Source organism: Sander lucioperca, chromosome 24 (genome assembly GCF_008315115.2).
Source record: "Sander lucioperca isolate FBNREF2018 chromosome 24, SLUC_FBN_1.2, whole genome shotgun sequence".
Lineage (NCBI taxonomy): Eukaryota > Metazoa > Chordata > Actinopteri > Perciformes > Percidae > Sander > Sander lucioperca.
In genome coordinates this window covers 16,151,467-16,173,963 of record NC_050196.1, presented here as the reverse complement: position 1 = coordinate 16,173,963, position 22,497 = coordinate 16,151,467, and the positions used below count along the sequence as shown (strand labels likewise).

Below are 22,497 nucleotides of genomic sequence, written 5' to 3'. Positions count from 1 at the left end.
ATTTCATGCTACAGCTGACTGATGTCTGCATGTCCTTGAGTTAAAAGATGACTCACACACATTGATCATATACAGGCCCATAGGAACACATGCTTTAATAATCATAGTCATAATTCAAATGGGTTTTTTTTAAAGCATGGAGTTACTGGCCTACAATGATGACATTGGACTCTCCTTTACAGAAGGGCTCGAGAAATAAATAAATCGGCAAATAAATATCCCACTGGAAAAAGACCACTTCTCAATTAAATTAGATCCCAAAGAAAAGAAGAAGTAACATGATTAAATGGTAATAATAACAAAAATAAGTTAGTAAGTGCTGTGTTTTATGTACAAATTTCACATCAATGCACATGAAAGGGTGGAGGGTGTTTGGTGGGAGCTAAAAAGAAGCCACGCAGGGCCGATGGGGGACGGGACGGAGGGGAGAGATCATGCATTTCCGTTTCCCACGGATGAATAAAAACGTACCATACATTCCCCCCTCCCCCCACAAGGTAAAGACGCTATCAAAGTATTCACATTTTCACTGGTGACAGAGATGTTATGTTATCCCAAATAAAGAAAATCAATGCACACGATGGAAAGAGTTGTTGGTCTAAGTACAAGTTGTTATGACCACTAGTCAACTTTTTTAATCCTGACTCTCTGAGCCCTATTTACACTGGCATCTCAGCCTGGAGACACATTTTTAATATCAATACATAATTATCCTTTTAATTCTGATTCTGATTTTAGTTTACACAAATCTCACCATCCTGGAGAAGATCTTTAGCTCAGTCCTGCTTCTTTTGCACGTTTTAAAACTGCTCAGATTTTGATGGCTTTGCAGCATAAAACAGAAAGAACGTGCCGTTCTGCAACTGGAGCTAAAGAGTGAAAGATTTACACAATGGCAGAAACATCTCTTTCTGCTATCCTTATGGATTAAAAATATTACTTCTCTGCTCAACAGCGTATAAGGGATTGTGGTTCCCACTCGAAAATGCTCAAAACCTTTTGTATGCGTTGTGTGAGATATCTCAGATGAGGTGCCAGTGTAAACGTGACTATTCGTATATCCAGGCATCTGTGAAGACAACAAGCCAACTCGACTCCAACTATATTTTTTACCCTGCTAGCTCCATGGCTACCCCCCTGAATAATTCCTTTGTGATCACATTTAATGCAAAAACAAGTCATCGATGGGAGATCTGCCAGTAACCCCCCTCCTGTTGCTGAATGGTACAGTCCACAGAGGGGCAAGGCACCTGTTAAAATCGATTCCCCCGGCCATCGGAGAGCAGTTTGACGCTTGAAGAAGTGTCTCGTCCAGCACCAAGGGTGACGAAGGGTTCCCCCTTTATACATTAAAGACGTCTCTCCCCTTTTTAAGGAGGATTTTTGTGGTCCAGATGGCACAGAAAGCAAATAAAATGTCCCGGTTTGCATTTAAGGATCCTTACGTCCCTTTATAGATGATCTTTGTTGGACTTTTAAGACGCCTACAGGCTGAGGAACTAGTTGCTTCTGCACCGTCAGTTGAAAATCGGCGACAGCAGTTGAAACAGCGCGCTAAGGAGCGAAGGTGTATTTCAATTATTCATATGATGCCTGTGTTTGAACCTGAGGCAGGTTTGCACTGAAACTGAGATCCCTGATCTGGTTTGATTTGAGGCGGTGACAAAAAGGTGAGGGCCGGGTACATCGACCCTTAAAATTGTAGCTGCGGTGTGTGTTTTTTTGTGAGTGCATGCATGCATTTGTGCATGTGAATCTACTGACAGACAGTGAAAAGAGGTCAACCAAACCTCTGCACCACGCTGATGGCTCCAGCTTTACAATTCAAAGTGTAATCAGTAAAAGGGTTAAACATGTTTTGCATTGTGGGTAAATCCAGCCCTAAATATATTTTCATCCTCTGAGGGGTGTGGCTAAACCCAGATTATGTTTAAACCCAGAATCTTTGCATTGAAACCCAGTGGTGGTTCGTTCTAGCACAGACGTGATGACACCCAGGTGGGGTAGTGATCAGAGTTATGTATCTCCCTGGTGTGTCCTGAGTGGTGTGTTCAGGCCTCTGGGAGACTGGGGAGTGCTTAGACATTTAGTGAAGGTCCTGCAGCTCCGGTGAGGGGCGTCGTGGAGCCATGGTCGTAGCCAATATCCACCATGGTGTGCGGTCGGCCGACCAGCCGGCTCGGAACGGGCTGCACCTGCACCTGCCGGTCTCGGAAACTCTGGATGTAGCTCTGGATGGGGCAGAGAAAGACTTGGGTTTAAAGACTAAGGAAAGGCATTCATAGAAAAATTAACAATTGAACTGCAAAGTGGAAAAGTTAGCACGATAGTGACAGAGGATAGACAGGAAAGGGGGGAGAGAGAGAGGGCATGACACGCAGCAAAGGGCCGCAGGTCGGATTTAAACCCGGGCCGCTGCAAAGGACTGCATGGCCTACATGGGGCGCACGCTCTTACTGGGTGAGCTAGAGGTCGCCCCTTGATTTTTTTTTAAAGTTATGCAGCAACTGAGATATCAGACAGGTGCCTGAACTCACGCCACTGTTACTGCGAAAAAGTTATTTGTCTCATGGATGATCGTTTGTAAAATCTACTAATCAACTGATCTTTTGGCAAAAAATTGGTTGAAAATCGCAGCAAACAGAAACGTTAACACAAAGCACAAACAAAACCCCCGTACAACAATACAAACACTGCAGGAAGCATAAAAAAAGACAATGAACAAAAACAAACAAGCAGCAAATACGAAAACAGATGACAGAAAAAGAGTCCCGGGTTTCTCACCGGCGAGAGGACGTCTGTGTCGTAGCGACGGATGGGGTTGGGCTTGCGGCGGTAGGCGGGCTCAGGGTGAAGTTGCTTGGCCTGGTTGCTATGGTGAGAGGAGGAGCCGTGCTGCTGCTTCTTCTTCTTCTTGTTGCGATAGCGATCGTCTCGCTGACGAATCCGCATCACCTGCATCCTCCTCTGCTGCCGGCTGATGATCACTGTGAAGGACATAGGCACGTCCATGAGGAGAAGCCAGACAGAAGTTAGCCAGCATATGCTTTTTAGTAGTGTTTTAGTAGAGCTAGAGCTACTTTTCCATCATGATGTGCACACAGGGTCCGAAATTAACACTCGCCAAGCGTCAAATGCGGGTAAATGTTCTGCTTGGCGACTAAATCTCAGAGGGCTAGCACCCACATGGCGGGTAAATGTTTGTACCAAAATAGTTGTGTTTTTCACTCTTCACTTTGGTGAAGCTGCAGCTATTTTATTCTGTTTCTCTGCTGTCTGCAGGTCGGAGCTTATGAACGCCAGCCAGCACGTCACTTCTATTTCCTGACAGCAAGCGTTTACTGGCGAATTAATTAGCCAGCATTTTTAAACTTTTTTTTGTCGCATTGTTTTATGTTTGTGGCGCTTTTTTGATATTTTGTGATGTATGTTACAAAAAAACACAATTTAATATTTTGACCGGTAAAAAAATGCTTGGCTTGTTATTTTTTTATTGACCTGCCAACTTGGCCGGTGAGTCAGAAAGTTAAATTCGGACACTTATTTGCGTTTAAAACAAATCAGACAAATCAGAAATGCCCCACAAAAAAACAGCACAAGTTTTCCTCACCCTTGGTATGAGAGTATCCCTCAGCGGTCACCTTCCACTGGACCATGACGCCCAGCAGCGTGAGGGCAGGCCACACCCCGAGCACCACCCACGTCAGCCAGCACACCGGCTTGCCGGGTGCTGCTTTTATTCGCTCGTACATGTACAGCACCAGGGCGAAGAGCTCCACGAAGTAGTCCAGCGCCACAGTGATGACTGCAGCACCAAACGTGGCTGTGGACAGCGTGGTGAAGAGGCGCTGCCACTGCAGGGTGAGCACGGCGAAAAGCATGCCTAGGCCAAGCAGCACGCCCAGGGGCACCCAGACGGAGCGGGGCGGGCTGTTGGAAAGCTCCTCCATGCCAACCAGGGTGGCCACGGCCACCAGCAGGCCCAGCAGCAGGCCCACCATAAAGAGGCCCACACTGCGAACCAGCATGGTGACCAGGCCGCAGAGCGTGCCGATGCCCAGGCCAATGCCCATCGAGGCCTCCACGCTCAGCTGGGTGTCCAGAACGCGCTCCTTGTAGCAGAGCATAAAGATGACGACGGAGCCAAACATCAGGCCCGTCAGGAACATCACCGCTTTGAAGCAGCGATAGCCTGCAATAAGAGGAAGAAACACATCGGTAACAGGGTCGTAATCAATCACATATAGGGCTGCAACTAACGATTACTTTCTGTGTAATCTGTGGATTATTTTCTGGATTATTGGGTTAGTTGTTTGGTTTATAAAATGTTGGAAAATGTTGCAAAATGTGGATCAGTGTTTCCCAAAGCCCAAGATGACATCCTCAAATGTCTTGTTTAGTCCACAACTCAAAGATATTCAGTTCACTGTCACAGAGTGAAGAAACTAGAAAATATTCACATTGAACAAGCTGTAATAAGAAAAGTAACTCAAACTGATTAATTGAATATCAAAATAGTTGGTGATTAATGTAATAATTGAGAACTAGTCGATTTAATCAATTAATCTTTGGAGCTCTAATCCCGTACTAGAACCAGGACTCACCGAAGAAGCAGTAAATGATGCCGAAGAGACAGCACATGGAGCAGACGACAGAGGGAACCACCTTGTAGCGGCCGGCAATATCCTCGCAGCCATCCAGGCGTTCGGAGCTCAGCTCCTGGTCGGGCTGGGCCGGCAGCATCTCCACAGGGGTCGTCATGGTGAACAGGACGGAGAAGGGAGAAGGAAGGAGGTGGAGAGGTGATCAGGTGGGAGGCGAGGGACAGGGGAGGCTACGGAGCGCCACACAGCCACATGCTTTCACCTGTTGACAGAGAGTTAATATGGCCATCACTTTCTGCAGACTACAGCACCAACAACTGCCTTAAACATGTGGTAATATCAAGAAAAGAAAATCGTATGAACATTGTAAGGTAATACATTTGGGCATTTAAGAACACTGACAATAACAACAGCCAGTTCCAGACCTATTTGTCATATTCACAATTCACATGATCCTTATGACAATTTTAATAGATTCTCATGGATGCTCCCATGGATGCTCTAATGCACCTGTTTTGTGAATGTTCACTACGACTGATCATCTATTTCGAAATGTCTGCATGTTGATTTTCAGAAAAAGTAACTGAGATCAATGGGCGGTTAGAAACCAATCGTGAAAAACTGGCTGTATAATTTGAACCATGCTTTGCAGTTTTATCAGGGCTATGTGATTTCAACCTAATGGGCTAAACCATGAAAAACAGAAACAGCGGATAATAATAGCTCAGATAACAGCGGTGTTTGAACAGGGCGGACGAGGGCAATCAAAGCCTCTCGCTCTCTCTGTGTTTGATCAGGAGGCGTTTAAGGGGAACAAGAACTGCCGACCGTCAGGCCACACGGGCACAAAGCAAGTTCTCTAATGGCTCTTTCCTCAGCAGTTCAATCTTTCATCAATCATTCAGTCAGTCAGTCTCTCCTATGTACATGTATCTAAAAAAGAGGATGAATAATCTAATAGAGTTGGGTTCTTTGTAGTCTAAACCTTTGTGGTGTGCCATTGTTTAGTGCATTGTATTACTATTACATTCACATTCAGAGTTTTCAAGCTACCTTGATTTTTTTCCTTCCCTGCAGCTTTTTTCTTTATCTTGTTTGTGTCCGTGCCACAACACAATAAAGTATCTCATGCTATCTACTGTATCTGTACTTTCTAGCTACGTCAGCTATGCATCTATCTAGTATGTTTCTTTCCCTGCAGCCTGTTTCTAAATAACATTTTTTTTTTTATATCAGATTTACATCCATCTATTGTTTTTAAGCCAGCTCAGCCACTTTAAATGTCCTTACACACTTTGTTTCTGTGTAATGTCTTACCCCTCAGCTCTCTCACATATAATCCTTTTTTGTTTCCTTTCCTGCAACCTCATCTGTATTCCAGTAACGTCCCTTGTAAACAGCACTTGGCAAATACATTTGCCTCGACTTTCTCCTTTCCTTTCTTTGCTAAATTTCACCTAGTCCTTCCCATGGTTTCCTGCTGCCTTCATCATCAGATCTCTCTGTTTTCTTCCCATCCTCCTAACTGTTCATCACTCTGTTTTAAAGAACAAAGGGCTTTATGCTTAACTCAACTGTACACAATATTACATATAGCAGTGTAAATATACTACTATAATAACATCCACAAATATATATAAACAAGAAACAATTTCTTCTCAGAAAGATGGGGATATATTATACAAAAGTTTTCTCATAAACCACAAGTTCTCAAATTCCAAAAACTTACCAGGATTTTTTAAAGATCTCAGGGAATAGACTGAGAAAACAAACTCTCTCTCTCTCGGTCTTTCAATCCTGTCCTCTTTCACTTCCTTCCCACGCCTCCTCCTCTCCTCCCCCTCTGGCTTTTGTTATTCTCTCCATCTCGAGGTGAGTTCAGCTCTGATATTCATTTGCTCTCCTATCCTTCAGCTTTCCTCTCTCCTCTTTTGTTTCCTTCTCCCTCACATCCTACTTCCTTACTTTTCCTCCTTACCTTCTCCTTCCATTTCCTAATCATCTGCTTCTTGCAAACCGGTCACCTGACTCCGATGCCACTCCTTCTCATCCTCCCCTTTTCCATTTAATTTCTCAATTTCATGACTCACTTTCCTTCCTCGGTCAGTATAGTTATTTTTCTCCCTGAGGGTCGATTCATGAAGGGGTGGATGGGAATTCATTAGTGTCACGTATGGAGGTTGAAACTGGTCTGGCAAGTTTAACAATGCACAAGGAAAGCAGACAAAGTACACACACACACACACACACACACACACACACACACACACACACACACACACACACACACACACACACACACACACACACACACACACACACACACACACACACACACACACACACACACACACACACACACACACACACGTTTGAGGCAGGTATGGAAAAAATGCTGTAAACTAAGAATGCTTTCAAAAATGGAAGCGTTAATAGTTTATTTTCATCAATCAACAAAATGCAGTGAATGAACAGAAGAGGAATCTAAACCAAATCAATATTTGGTGTGACCACCCTTTGCCTTCAAGACAGCATCAATTCTTCTAGGTACACTTGCACAAAGTTTTTGAAGGAACTCGGCTGGTAGGTTATTCCAAACATCTTGAAGAACTAACCACAGATCTTCTGTGGATGTAGGCTTCCTCAAATCAAAGTCTCTTCATGTTATCCCAGACAGACTTGATGATGCTGAGATCAGGGCTCTGTGGGGGCCATGCCATCACTTCCAAGACTTCTTGTTCTTCTTTACACTGAAGATAGTTCTTAATGACCTTGGCTGTATGTTTGGGGTCGTTGTCCTGCTGCAGAATAAATTTCAGTCCAGAGCACCTGCTGCCATTTTTCTGAACCCCAGTTCCTATGTTTTCGTGCATAGTTGAGTCGCTTGGCCTTGTTTCTATGTCAGAGGTATGGCTTTTTGGCTGCAACTCTTCCATGAAGATCACTTCTGGCCAGACTTCTCCAGACAGTAGATGGGTGTACCTGGGTCCCACTGGTTTCTGCCAGTTCTGAGCTGATGGCACTGCTGGACATCTTCCGATTTCAAAGGGAAAGGGAAGCTGCACTAAGTTTCCTTGGCCGACCACTGCATGTACGATCCTCAACGTTGCCCGTTTCTTTGTGCGTTTTCAAAAGAGCTTGAACAGCACATCTTGAAACACCAGTCTGCTTTGAAGTATTTGTCTGTGAGAGACCTTGCTGATGCAGTATAACTACCTTGTGTCTTGTTGCTGTGCTCAGTCTTGCCATAGTGTATGACCTGTGACATGAAACTGTCTTCTACAACCTCACCTTGGTAGCAGAGTTTGGCTGTTCCTCACCCAGTTTTAAGCCTCCTACACGGCTGTTTCTGTTTCAGTTAATGACTGTGTTTCAACCTACATGTGACATTGATGAGCATTAGCACCTGTTAGGCATAATTGGTTGATCATACACCTGACTACAATCCTACAAAATCCCTGACTTTTTGCAAGTACCTATAAGAATTGATGCTGGTTTGAAGGCAAAAGGTAGTAACACCAAATATTGATGTGATTTAGATTTTTCTTTTGTTCGCTCACTTTGCATTTTGTGAATTGATAAAAATAAATCATTATTTATATTTTTAAAAGCTTTCCTAGTTTACAGCATTTTTTCTACCACACATCACACCTGCCTAAGACTTTTGCACAGTACTGTATATATAATATTACACAGTATATCTGCTCTGTATTTAACCTTCAACCTCTGAGCTCTCAGCAGTTTATTATGGTACAAGTTACTCTAAAACCTACTAATTAACATGTCCCATCTTGTTGGTGCGATCAGTTCACAAAAACAACTGTACAAAGGACAGTTTGTGGTTTCAGGAGTTTTGTGGTGTAACTATTTTCAACAGCCGGGAGCAGTAGTTTCCAGAAACAACTCGTGCTGCAGTCAGAAGCGCAGAAGTCCTGAGCCAATGGATAAACAGCACATTTCTTCTATCAACTTCTTCTTATACTTATAACTTCTTATAGCCTCCAACCATTTATATAAAGATATAAAGAGTTAAAAACCTGTGGACATACAGGCAAGGAACAAACTATTTATATAACAAATTGTGTAAAACTATTTTTCCCCCCATAAAAACTGTCCTACAATACCACCCACATGCAAGTTGATGGCATTTGTGAGGATCCTAACCTGGTTCACACAGCAGGAAAGACTAAATGAAGGAAGAAAAACTAGTGCAAGCACATTCAACTGTACATAAACTATTGTTTCAATGTGTGTTTGAGACAGAAGCATTTGGAAAAGAGCCACAACAGAAACAGTCCATATCTTTAGAACAAACTCCGACACACTGGCAATACTCAAATACACACACACAGACATATTCTTTCTACATTTTCATCCCAATTTTCATTCAGACATGTCATATTAATAATCATGTTTCTGTGGAGGATTAGCAGGTCACTGCCGGGTGACCCCATGTGTGTGTGTGGAAGAATTAAGCCGTTTTGTCCCGCAGATCAAAAACATGTTTTTATGTTTGCAGACGGATCATCCTCTGAAAAAAAAAGCAATGAGAGGAAATAAACGACAGAGGAGTTTCTTTCTTTTGCTTTCCAGATCAGCAACAGCAACAACAACTCCATGGTTCTCCTCCTTGCGCCCTGCTTCCTGTCTGTTGCCGCGACGACAGAGGGATGCTGACAGGCCAGCCGGCAGTTGGCCCTGGTCCGAAGCCTGAGCAATAAGAGAGCAGCTTAAACTCCCATAGCAACAGCATGAGAGCCAATCGGTGGCCCTGTCTGTTCCCTCTGAATGTGTTTGTGTGTGTGTGTGTGTGTGTGTGTGTGTGTGTGTGTGTGTGTGTGTGTCTGTGTGTGTGTTATAAAAGCCGGTTCTGCTCCTATAGAAACTCTCCTTTTAATTATAAATGAAATATTCTAGTGTTAACGTCACATCAGCATGTTTTCAAAAACACTTGAAGGACAAAATTAAAAGTCTGCTAGTTTTAACAATTATTTTCATAATCAATTCATTTATTTACTCTAAAAAGATGTGAGTATTTCTGACAAATGCCAGAATAATGTCTTCAAATTGCTTATTCTGTCTGTAAAAAAACAACAACTACTAAGCAATGAATTTATGAAATGAAGAAAAGTAAGAAAATCTGTGTATTTGATATGTGGACCCGTTATACAGCCAGCAACGCACCAACAAAGGCAAAAAAGAAGACTGGTAGCAGGTAAACACGGGTCTTAATGATGCAGGTTTACATTTTTGAGAACAATTGTCAGCGCAAATGTTTCAAGACAGGGTTTTGCTTAACATTATAAGGCTCAGGCGCAGCAGCGAAGCCGTTTTGGGCACCACCTCAGCCAAATCAATGTGAGCATCAACTAAAAGACTTTTCTCACATCTAATGATTGTAGTTGGTCCCCAGTGGACTTCTTTAGCAAGTTTTGTCTTTAAGCATTTTGATTGTAATTTGTTTATTATCTGCTCTAGCTTTTCCAGCATTTAAGACACATATATGGTAATAATAATGGTCCAAAATAATGTGAAATTGCATTTTTTATTGAATATGTAACATTTTCTTGAGGGAATGCATGAAGAAGGAAATACATCCAACATGAACAACAGAGTGTAAAAAGAAACACGAATCCCCAGTTTAAGACCTGGGGACCTTTGTTGCATGTTGTTCCCATCTCTCTACCTGTATTTCCTGTCATCTCTTTACTATTAGCTATCCAATGAAGGCATAGGATGCGTGAGAAAGGTTTGGAAAATAAGCCTGGTTCCAGAGCTCTGAATTTGTTGACACTATCTCTTATTTTTGTTCAGTTCAACCTTTTCAAAAAAGGGGTAGTGCATATGTTCTCGGTTGTTTTCCCGGTTGGAAAAATGACCAACCATCAGAACTTTATAGGCAAAAAGCGTTTATAAAAGGCAACAGCGTGTGTTGATTGAAAATTACATTGGAGGGACGGATACGACGGGAAGGGTAAAATAACCAAACAGAAAATATGACAGGGAGGGAATAAACAAGTCAAACAAAATGACAATTTACTCCGATTTCAGAGACAGAATTCAGGATATACTGAGCACTCCTCTGCAGTGTCTGTCAGACAGATTTAGTCTGAATGCAGCAGGTGCGAAGAATCTCCCTGTCTTCGTGTAACAAAATGTTTTTGTAACCGTTTCGTTGCACAGTGAGCACACAGATCAACCCGCTGTGTTAAGAGACAACTAAAACCTCTCTTCCCTCATTGTCTCAACATCAACAAAACACAGCAAACAAACACACACAAAGAAAATGCAGTTTTAAAATACAGCAAACTGTGGATCAGTTACTAAGAGCCAGACACACTGACACAGATGTGCAGCCATTTCCAGTGCTGACATCATCAGGCTGAACTCGCCGGTGGCGTCTGAGAATAACATGAAGACTTCCCATGAATAAAGAAAACGGTGTCTATTAATACCCTGAGTACACAGACTGGCTGAGCACCACGTGCTGCATCAGGTCTGAACTACATGTTAAAGCATAATCAGCTCAAAAACATCCTAAATATACAGAGATACGGAGTTCAGTCATTGTGACATTTGTCTTTGTGAGACAAATTCAAGGTTGATGTGTCCAAGTGCTTGCTGGAAGTTCTGACATCTAAGACTTAAAGCTATAGTGCGTAGTTTCTGTCGCTCCCATGAGGAATTCTAAGTAATGACAACAACACTGACAGCGCATCCACATGATACAAACCTTACGTGATCAGGCACATGCTACTAATTTCAACTATTTTGGCAATGGCTTGAATGTAACGGATGTTAATTAATATCAAAAAGTTACGCACTAAAGCTTTAAGAGTCAGGTGTTAAACAATGATTAATTCATGAGCTATGTTGTGTCACAATCAAATCCAAAAGCCGTTGAGAGCATCACTGTGAAAGTAGTAGTAAAGGCTCCCACTAAAGATGCTAATGCCAACAGAACAAAAGTGTTGTAATATTTGAAATTTGGCAGACAAAAATAGGCTGTTGAAAGGTGGAAATTGTCCGGTGACATACCAGAACTTCATATCTTCTGTACTTAAATGTACTTAATGCTTCTGTGATCATGTTTAACAAGATTTAAAAAGATTTGGTTTTCGCTGCATAACACAAGAAGAGGAGGGAGGCATGATTCATTTTGCATTCATGCATCTAATTAAGCTCTGTCCCAGACAGAGAGAGAGTCTGCAGGGGTAAACCGTGTAGGGATTATTGTCATAGTCGATTGTTTTCTCGATTAATTGATTGGTCTATAAAATGGTTTTTTTCATAAAAATGACTCAAACTGATTATTTAAAAACAGTTAGCGATTAATTTAATAGCTGACAACTAAATGATTAATCTTTGCAGTTTGAAAATGGTGAGCCATTTAGTAACACTATCAGTTTGACTTGACTCTTCATTCAGTTTCACCCTGTTGGAAGAATATAACTTACATTCTCTACTGGTGTCATTTTCTGGCTCACATTCACACGTCTGTCTCTTAATCATTTGCCAACAGGCTCAGTGTTTTCTTCCTGTGAAAATGTACTAATGTCCATTTCTATATAGTGTACAGAGAGCTTTGTAGGACTCATAACCCTGTGACTCATCAAATCTGTTCATGATGCATTTATTTAAAAACATGTTTGTTCCAAATTCTCCTCTTTCTGTTTTGGTGATAAAGGCTTCTTTATCAAACAGAGAAAACATATTCACTAATAAGACAACACACCTGCTGCATTCAGCTGTGCTTCAGAATCATAAACTCATTTTAGTTTGATTATTGTTCCTCACAAACAAACCCACAAAGCTGTAATTACTAATGCACTAATGTAAAAAGCAGTTTGATTATTATATTTGGCAGTTTTTTTCACATGCTGTGAAGTTTTAGGTAAGATTTAAAGACTAAACAACTTATTAAGACTCATACTTCAGCGGTGTGACACCAGCTATGTTAATCCCCTCAGACTCGCAGTCGGAGAGTCAGACGCTGGGCGATGCTCTCCGACTGAACTCATCTGTTGTTTATTTTCAGCCAATAAGAAGGCAGAAACTCCTGTGACCTCATCAAGCGGCGTCTGGCCAACCATATGTTTACAATGTTCAGCTTGTCTGTATTAATCTGGTGTATCAGAGCACTGCACAGTCCCTATTTTCTCATCATTTTTCTTCCAACTGGATGATTAAGACCAAAATATTTGACGTTTCCAAAAGACTGTGGGTACAAACGAATCCAAAGAGCCATGTTCACTGTAGACTCAATAGCTTTGAGTTTTGGACTGTTGAGCACACACAAAACACGACATTTGAAGGCGTTACCCTGGGGTTCACCTTTTAGTATTTCTTGACATTTCATCAAGTAAAACAATCAAAATTTCAAGGAGAAAAAAAAAATCAACAGATTTAATTATTGATAATTGATAATTAACATTTAGTTGCAACTTGATTTATATTTAAGATTTTGCTGCAACTCTTGTTTTAGGTTTGGTATTTTAGTTGAGCATTTGCATTTTTGATCAGGAAGTATTGAACATTTTACTTTAACTACATTTATCTATTTAACTAGTACAGTGTTACTTTACAGATGAAGACTTTCCATCCAACTCTTTCCTTCCTTCTTTGCTTCGGTCTTTTCTTCTACATCATCTGAAAACATCGTTATCCAATAGAAAAACTACACTCTTGCCTCCTGCATCATCATTACTTTAACTTTTAAATGTTTATCTACTCAAAGGTGCGTTTTCCCTGGACTAGATTTTGTGTCAGTGCTACTTTCTCTGAAGCATTCAACTCCTCTGGGCTTTTTTTGCTGCAGTTTAGATGTTACTTTGCTCTAGCACTTTGTTGAGTGTTTCCCAAAAGTCAAGAATTATTTGTGTGGTGAGGTTTGAAATCAAAGGGCTCTGTTAAATGAATGTTAAGCACAAAATGACCAAAGATACTTCCCACTACGAATATGGAGGAATGTGTTACTGAAAAACAACTCTGCAGAGTTAAAAAAAAAAGATCTTCACATAAGGCCATCTTCACAATGCAACAAGTGTCTCAACTGTCGATGTGTCACGCAACATTAAAAGGACAACAACCAACAATGTGACTGTGTGTCGCCAAAGCTCGATGGCGGTGAGTAACAGCGGGACAAGTAGTGATATGACTAACTAACTAACCAACCGCCATGACTGTTCCTGGACCTGCTGCTGTGACGATCCAGTTGTGCCAAAAAAGTGGATCCAATCAGAACAAATTAATCAGGAAAACAGCAACACGAATGTCTGAGAGTGACGCCTGTGCACGTTCGCTTATGTGCAGCCAGGAGAAGCATCTTCCAAAAGGGACAAAGAGGAGTAGGAGTAGGAGAAGAGTGACAAAAAAGGTTTGGCTATCAGGTGAAGAGTTTTTGTGATTTTTACATCAGCTAAAGAAGCAAAGCAGGAAGCAAAGATGGATGGAAATAGGGAAGGGCAGCAGGAAGGAAGGAAAAAACTAGGCAACAAAATAAAACGTCAAAGTAGGAAACACAAAAAGAAAAGTAGTGGAGGTAAACCACAAAATCTCCCACAATGGAACTACTAAAGCAAAGCACTTCAGTTCAGTATTAAGTTCAAACTAAATTCACTGTAAGGCCTCTGAAAGTCATTAAAAATAAAAATAAACCTGCATCTAAATATGAAAACTAATTCCCACTACCCCTTTAACCTTAAACATATAAGTATTTAACTAAATGCCTTCAAAGATTTTGAGTTCAGATACATTCAGTCATATTTTACACCCTGAAAGACTGTTCTTACTCCTAAACCCCCAGAGAGAAACACTGATATTGGAGCTATGTAAGACAGCAGCTGAGCTCATAAGCTCTCTCGGCAGAGACAAACATGTAGTGATGAAATTAGGCTTCTTTTTATCTGATGTGAAGCAGGTGGGCAAAAACTCTGCGAGTTAAGAGAAAGACAAAACTGGAAAGGGAGAGGTAAAGTGATAGAGAAGGGAGAGAAGGAGAGCAAAGAAGAAAAGGAAAAAACGCCAGTGGCCTTCCCACCATGTTGTTACATAACTGCCTCATAATGCATTACTCACTGCACTTCAACTGCTTTCCAAATCTCTTTGCATGGGCAACGATTCCCATGATTCAAATCAAGGAAAAATGCAAAGGTCCCTGTGTTCACAACAACATTTTTGGGTAGGTGGAAAAAATTCATAAAAACATATAAATAGTTCCTTTAGAGTTCCTTTCTTCTGACATCTATGGCTGCAAGAATAATATTTTTTTTTAAACTGATGTTTTGTTGCAACTGACAACTATTTCGTTTCTCAATCAATTCTTAAATGTTACAAAAAAGCTTTCAATGTCCCTCGAGAAACTATTTCACTTTATTCACAATAACTGAGTCCTGAATATTAGCAGCTTGTTTAGTCTAACACAGGAAAATTGTTTAAACATTTAGACGCATTAAAGTTTTGGTTATCAATATCACTACAAAACAAAAATGTCCTATATATTAATCACTGTTATTCTCTAAACCAGACAAAACTCTTCAAATATGTTAAAACATTCAAGTCCATTTGGCTTGAATCCATCAGTACAACAGACAGCTCATATCACTGGTGCTGAAATCACTCGTCAATTAATCAATTAGCTGATTGACAACTGATTTAGCCAAATATTCTCTAGTTCTTAACTGTGAGGATTTGCTACTTTTCTTCATCTTATGTGATAATAACCATAATATATGGGGGTTTTGGACATTTGAAGATGTCACGCTTTGACTTTAGGGAATTATGACAGGCATTTATCACCATTTAGCTGCATATTAATTGATAATAGAAATTGCAAAGTTGCAGCCTTACATTTTTGAGAAAATATCCAACTTTATTCACAATAACTGAGCATATTGTTTAGTCTTTACTGAGCACAGAGAGTTTGGATATCGTTATGCAAAATTAAATTAGTCAAAATTGTGTTTTCAGTAATAAATTATGCTGTAAAACAAGCAAAAACTTTCTTGGAATCATTCATTTGAACTACTGAATTTTATAAAATAATAAGATATGACCCTATCATCAAGATACAATCCCACTGAAAGCTGTTAATCCATAATATTGAATGATTGCTCAGCCCGACATCCAGTTGTTTACACCACAACTGCATCATAAAGACTCAGTGACAAGAGTACAACCTGATCTGAAGTCACAATGTCCAATAATATTCTCCTCTCTCCATCACTGACCGGAGAAATCTGCCGGTCGGACCGATGCTGCAACATGTCCTCATCCAAAAACCTCTCTTCCCTCTCCACGCTGTCTGGATGCCGGCAGGGGAATGAGAAAATGAGCAGGAGCATGTGATGCACCTCTCTCTGTCTCTCAGTGTTGTTCACGAGCCATCCAAGGTAACAGACTGGTGGCCGAGTCTGCCAAAAACAGGCCTGTTCATGACCAGCTCAGAGCCAGCTGCCAGCGTTCCGCTGCGAGCAGCGGAAGACTGCGTGTGTCACCGGTTCACATGTCAGCTCCTGGGAAGAGAGAGGTTGTCGCCAATCGTCCTGCCGATAACCCGGCACGTCAACTGCCCATCCCTCTGCACATGTCGATCGATACTGCCGGGGATGCAGGGGGAAACGTGACAGGGGAGGATGTGGCCGGTGGTAGCAGGATCACTGCATGTGTGTTTGTGTGGTGTGTGTGTTTGTATGGTGTGTGTGTGTGTGTGTGTGTGTGTGTGTGTCATCACGTGTCTCAGTCACAGAAACACAGAGGCAGGTCAGATGGGTTAGGACATGACATGCCAGAGCATCTCCAGCAACAGCAGCATGACGATGCTGAAGATGGAGGCATGACAAAGGAGTTCTGCTTTCCAGGGAATGATGGAAATTCCCAAAAGAAAACTTTCAACCTAGCTTCAGTTTGTGTAGGTTTTAGGTTGGCGTTTAATGCGGGAAATGATTTACAAACTAGATTTTCAAGAAATACACATCTATATACACACTACAGTGTACATGTTGACTTTTGTAAAGTATTTTTTATTTTCACCACAAAACGGAGAATTTTAAGAATTCTGGAGAAAACCCCACCGCAGTGAATGATGTTGAAAGTCCAAAAGCTTGTGTCTGTCAATCTGGATCAAACAATATTCTAACTGCTGCACAAGAAAAAGAAGATTTAAACCCATTTTACTTACTTCCAGCTAATTTTCCTAATTAAAAAAGGTACATGTCCATGAAAGTTTGGGGTTTTTAAGTAAAATTACATTTTAGGAATGAGTATGTTGTTAAGGAATAGTTTGACATTTGGGGAAAAATGTCCACTTTGATTTCTTTATTAAAACTTCAGAAATCATTATGAAGACAATTCCTAATTGCACAGGAGCAGGAGATTCCTTATATGAATACAAATCTTTTCAATTCAGCTGAACATGTTTTTCCTTCTCATAGAAACAGAGAGAAATTTTATATCTTCCTTCAAATCTACACCTTGGGCCAAAATCTAGAGCCTTAAAAGTGCAGGAACTACCATAACTTTATTGGAAGAAGGCGACTCACACGACTTTTTAACAGAACCAGAACAACATTACGTGACTTGTGCAGTTGAATGTTATTTGCAGCGGTCGACAGCGCTCACCCACAAACAGCCGCACGACTCCAGGAGATCAGGCACGACCGCCGGCGCAAAGAGGCCGAGGCGTTCTCACACCTCCTCAGACACTCTCTGAGCAGGTTGCATAAGGCTCCTGTTCCAGTTAGAAAAACCACGTGTGGCTGCTGCCATTTTTCCTCTGATTGGACCGAATGTGGAGAATCTGGTGATGGGGAAGCGGTGAGAAGAGGAGGAGGACACTGAGGTCTTTGTCCATGTTAGATTCTGTTTTCACTGCTGAGAGGGCAGCATCCAACATTATTTTAGTCAATTAAATGTCAAAAAAGGTCCCAAAGCTCAAGGTGTGACAAACTATTCAGTGTACAGCAAATCCTCACATCTGAGAAGCTAGAAGCAGAGGGGCTTTTTGCTTGATAAACGTCCATTGATTTATATATATATATATATACTGTATTTATAATGATAATATCTACATTTGGCTACATTTAGTTGAAAAGTAGACATTTGTCTACATGTGTAGTTAACAGGTGGAATATACTGTATAATTAGGTCTTAGCAGTTAAAGTGAGTCTCGGATAGTCTCAGTAAAAAAAACATCATAAACTGTCCCAACTCTTTCTGATCATTCACCTGCAGGTTCCTCTCAGGTGTCATCAGACCTACAGCAGGATGTTGGAACACATACTTACATAACTGCCAGCCTCCTACAATAAAGGCTTCTCTGTTTCACAGCGTCTCAATCCTGCTGCTCAGTATGACTGAGCAGCCTCCAACCAGCTCACTGTTTCCCCCGTCGCCCCGAGGGAGACGCTCAGGAATATCAATGATGTTTGTTCCCGTGGAGGAGAAACTCACTGCATGGTCAGAGCTTCGCCAGATCAACACAGAGGGAAGAAAAACAGCTGCTGGAAAATAAAATAAAAATCACCTTCTTCTTTCTTCTGAGGTGGGATGTCAGAAAAACTGTGAGGTTTTACACCCGAGGTTGAAGAAAGAATGAGGATGCTTGTGAACGTGACTGCTGTTTATTTTTAACAGAAGGGATAACCCAGTGATATCAGGTCTTCGTGACTAAACTGTGTCGAGTACCCTATTTAACTTCTGATTGTTCCCTTGCCATGAGCAAACACAACCTCAGAGATTAATTTGGGCCAATTTAAAGCCTCGGTCAGTTGGAGGGTAGGACACATTTCTCCCTTTCCATCTGTCGCAGCATCATTCTGTAATTTCAGTGACTTTTTTTTTTTACCCCAACAGGACATTGATCTGAAAAAAATTAAACTACAGTATGTACGTACAACAACAGCTTATTCCTTGCATCTGAGACAGAAAGCGGTTACATTAAACTCCACAAAAAAGGAAAAGACAGCCACCTCTCTTCTGTCAACCTTTCTTTTTTAGGTTGCTTTCAGTGCAGCTTACTATGCTAAATGTGAAATAAAAAGCCAATTTTGATTTAATTAGAGCTGCATCAATTAGTCGATTAAAAGAAAAGGAATTGGCAACTACTTTGATAATCAATTAACTGTCGAAATCATTTTTTAAGCAAAAATGTCAAACATTTGATGGTTCAAGGCTGTCAAATGTGACAATTGCTTCTTTTTCTCATCTTACACATGATAGTAAACTGAATATCTTTGCTAGGCGGACAGAACAAGACGTTTAAAGACGTCACCTCGTGCTCTATGATAATGTGAAGGGTATTGATTGGTTCTGATGTTTTATAAACTAGTTTCTAGTCTAAAAATAGTCAGCAGATTAACCGAATAATCGTTAGTTGCAGCAAGAATATGTACGAAAACACACTTGAAGAGAGGAACCCCCTGACAACCAACCTATCATCCCAACAGCAACCTTAAAACCATCAATTATCATCAGGACTGTATTCATATTATGTGTCAGAACCAAACATTTGTCCTGATGTCTGGCTCATAAGAACACCAAATGAAGCTGATCAAAGTCTGCAATAACACGTACTGTAGACACGTGCAGGAATAACCCATGATCCTCTCTGCTCTCCCTTACATGCCACCTCTAATAACAGTGCGACCCGTGTGATCACCCAGCAGGGAGGGTCGAACCCAATTATTTCTGGCTTCAACACTTCAGCCACAGAGAATAATGAACCGAGCAGAGGTTTGTGCACTATTTTTGCACAGAAGCTACCTGCAGATAAAAGGCACAGCTGTCCACATCCTCTAGTGGCTCAATGAGAATTAATCCAGTAATCTAGAGCTGCAAAGATTAATTAGTTGTCAACTAATGAATTAATCGCCATTTTTTTTATATTAAATGGTTTTAAGGTTTTAACAGGTTAACAATTCTCTGATTCCAGCTTGTTAAATGTGAATATTGTTCTAGTTTCTTCTCTTCTCTGTGACAGTAAACTGAATATCTTTGAGTTGTGGACAAAACAAGACATTTGAGGACGTCATCTTGGGCTTTTTGGGAAACACTGGTCGACATTTTTCACCATTTTCTGACCGAACAATAATCGATCAATTGCGGAAATAATCAACAGATTACTCAACGATGAAAATAATCGTTAGTTGCAGCCCTACAATAATCCTGAAGCAGGAATGAGCAACAGCTTTCAGAAGACTCTTCTGGGTCTGCCTCTCTGCACCTGTCGGCTCCCACAACAAGCTCGGATACTTTGAACATCAGGCCTTCAGCAGCCTGCAGCTCTCAGCTTCAGACTGTACACTAATTAGCTCACGTTGGTGCACCTATCATAACTGCTGGACCTTGAACGCCTCATAGGAAACTCCGACATGCTTCCTGCAGATTCTCAGACACGGAAGAAAAAAAAGCAACATGAGAATATAAAACTTGTGAGGGTTTTTACAGTTGAAGCTCTTCGCTAACTTCATCCCATCTTGTTTAGTCCACAACTCAAAGATACTCAGTTTATTGTCACAGAGGAGAGAGGAAACTAGAAAATATTCACATTTAACAAGCTGACAACAGAGAAGTTTTATTTTGTTTTCATAAAAAATGACTCAAACCGATTAATCGATTATCAAAATAGTTGGCGATGAATTAAATAGTTGACAACTAATCCGTTAATCTTTGCAGCTCTAATGTGAAGGTGGAGGGATGTGGGAACGTGTCTGCAGGTTATTGCACATAAATGCAACTAAACAAGATGGGAATATTAACTAAATCTGTTTATGTTTCTTTTTTTAATAAGCCAACTGTCAAACTGTAAAGCCACAGCAGGTAGAACATTTTACTGCTCACCTACTCAGTAAAATTTCCTTGAAAAGGTGTTACAAAGATGACTTATATACACACACAACCAATTGTCTGATATGCATGATAATATGATAATAATTTAAAGGATATCTTTAAGGAATAATTTAAGCATGTAAAGCAGCAATGTAAAAACTATTAGCACCCATTTATGGCAGTGGGTTTTCTTTGAGTCATGATGTACACACACAGAGGCGGAGAGATTGCGTGTGCAGCCTGAGAGTAAGTAACCACATCATCCTCCATCCTCCTCTCTCTGTCATCACTTTACAATTAATAAAGCTAAAATCAAACTCGTCATGCGAGGGAAGACCCCTGATTGTTTTTTCTGAGCAAACTATCCAGATGAATCCCAGATTAAACTGAGTTATGATGAGGAAAGAACAACCATTAGAAAACACACACACACACACACACACACACACACACACACACACACACACACACACACACACAACACACACACACACACCTTTCAGGGACCTCTGGGAGATCTCAAACTCCAGGCATACGGATAAACACAACTATCTCTGTACAACCCATCATCTATTCAGCCATGCATCCATCTGCTGTAATGAGATGTAATTGACTCTGACAGGATGATCGACCCTGATGCGGCCATCCGGGTCAGACATCACCGACCTAACAATCCAACACACAAAGCAGCTGACCTCAATGCACCCACATTCAACACACCACTGTTCCTCCTCTTCTGGTCAATCTCCATCGAAACTACCGGGTTCATGATGTTTGACAGCAGGTGTGTGTGTGTGTGTGTGTGTGTGTCTGAGACAAAAGAGACGCACCGTGCGCGTTAATCATTCACTCACCATCACCCCCGTCAGGTTGACGCGCCTCGTCCGCATTCACATGACAGCAAAAGGAGCCTCCTGAGCCTGAAACACCGAGCATTTTTGACGTTTTATGCCCTGACTTGGGTGTATTCCCGTCGGTGTGGAGGACCGTCTATGCAGGGCGGTGGATCCCCGAGCTGACTAGTCCGCCATGGGGGGAAAAACGCACATAAACCGGGCTGAAAATGAGCAATAACCCGGGTTACATGCCGAATAAAAAGCAGAACTGTGTGCAAATTCGAAAAAAAAGTGTCGATCCATCCAGGCTCCGGTCTGGATGGATGGATGGATGGATGGATGGATGGATGGATAGAGGATTGAGCCTCTCACATTAACGTCGGGTGAAGAAGGTGGCCTCCGCTGCAAAAAATGACGAGTCCTGGTCGACTTGTCAACGCCTGCAGCACATTGACTGACTGTGTTGGAAGAACGATGCCGAATTGTTCAAACGTTGTTTGTATCACATGATATTTGTGAAAATATGCAAATAAAGTTGAAAAAAAAAATAGATTGTGTTGAAAGAAATAATAAAAGTCAGGAATTGAGGCTGATATTATAAATATATCCCAAAATATCAGCAAAAAATACTTGTAGTTTATTATTTTTATTGCTATATGTTATATTTTACGTTTTATTTACTGTAGTGGAATGAAACTAAGTTCGATGTTTATTTATTCGTTTTCACTCAATGTATGACCATATTTATGATTTCTCTCCCTCTCTTTATTTGTCTTTTTTCTTCTTTAAATGGCTGAGTGGACCGTGCATGGACTGACACACACACACAGACAGACAGACAGACAGACAGACAGACAGACAGACACACAGGTGAGATCTCCAACTATAAATCATAAAACATTAACTTTATTTCTACTTTGTAATGCAATGGAAAATAAGTCATTGAACTTCTGAAATCTTTTGCAGTACGTCCTCACGCACAGGGAGATGAGATGAGCGGCGTCAAGCTATTTAAAACTAGCACCACAGGAAGTAAGCGTTGTTTGACTTTCAAAATAATAATGACCCATTTGGGAAAAAGGTGCAGTTTGGTGTTTACATTGTTGAGACTTTGTCATGTCGGATTGTGTAGTATTTAGGGCTGTACTGCAACACTATGTGTTGTCTTTTAAAGTTCCAGGTGATCCACCATATCTGCCATTTCATTGAACACCACATCTGGGGAGAAAAAG

General features: G+C 41.1%; 1 protein-coding gene across 4 annotated transcripts; it reads right to left on the bottom strand.

Moving 5' to 3' along the window:
* Window positions 1-630: 630 nt before the first annotated feature.
* On the bottom strand, window positions 631-21,673 carry tmem198b (transmembrane protein 198b). 4 transcript variants are annotated; one of them, XM_031291547.2, is made up of 5 exons: window positions 21,284-21,673; window positions 4,605-4,866; window positions 3,611-4,192; window positions 2,785-2,987; window positions 631-2,231 (listed from the first exon to the last, which is right to left on the bottom strand). In XM_031291547.2, exons 2-5 carry the CDS (start codon window positions 4,759-4,761, stop codon window positions 2,079-2,081), a joined length of 1,095 nt encoding a protein of 364 aa, XP_031147407.1. In that variant the 5' UTR covers window positions 4,762-4,866; window positions 21,284-21,673; the 3' UTR covers window positions 631-2,078. The 4 variants fall into 4 exon arrangements, with proteins under 4 accessions (XP_031147407.1, XP_035854538.1, XP_031147409.1 ...); XM_035998645.1 differs by lacking the exon at window positions 21,284-21,673 and adding an exon at window positions 17,223-17,492; XM_031291549.2 differs by lacking the exon at window positions 21,284-21,673 and adding an exon at window positions 15,782-16,283.
* Window positions 21,674-22,497: the final 824 nt, after the last annotated feature.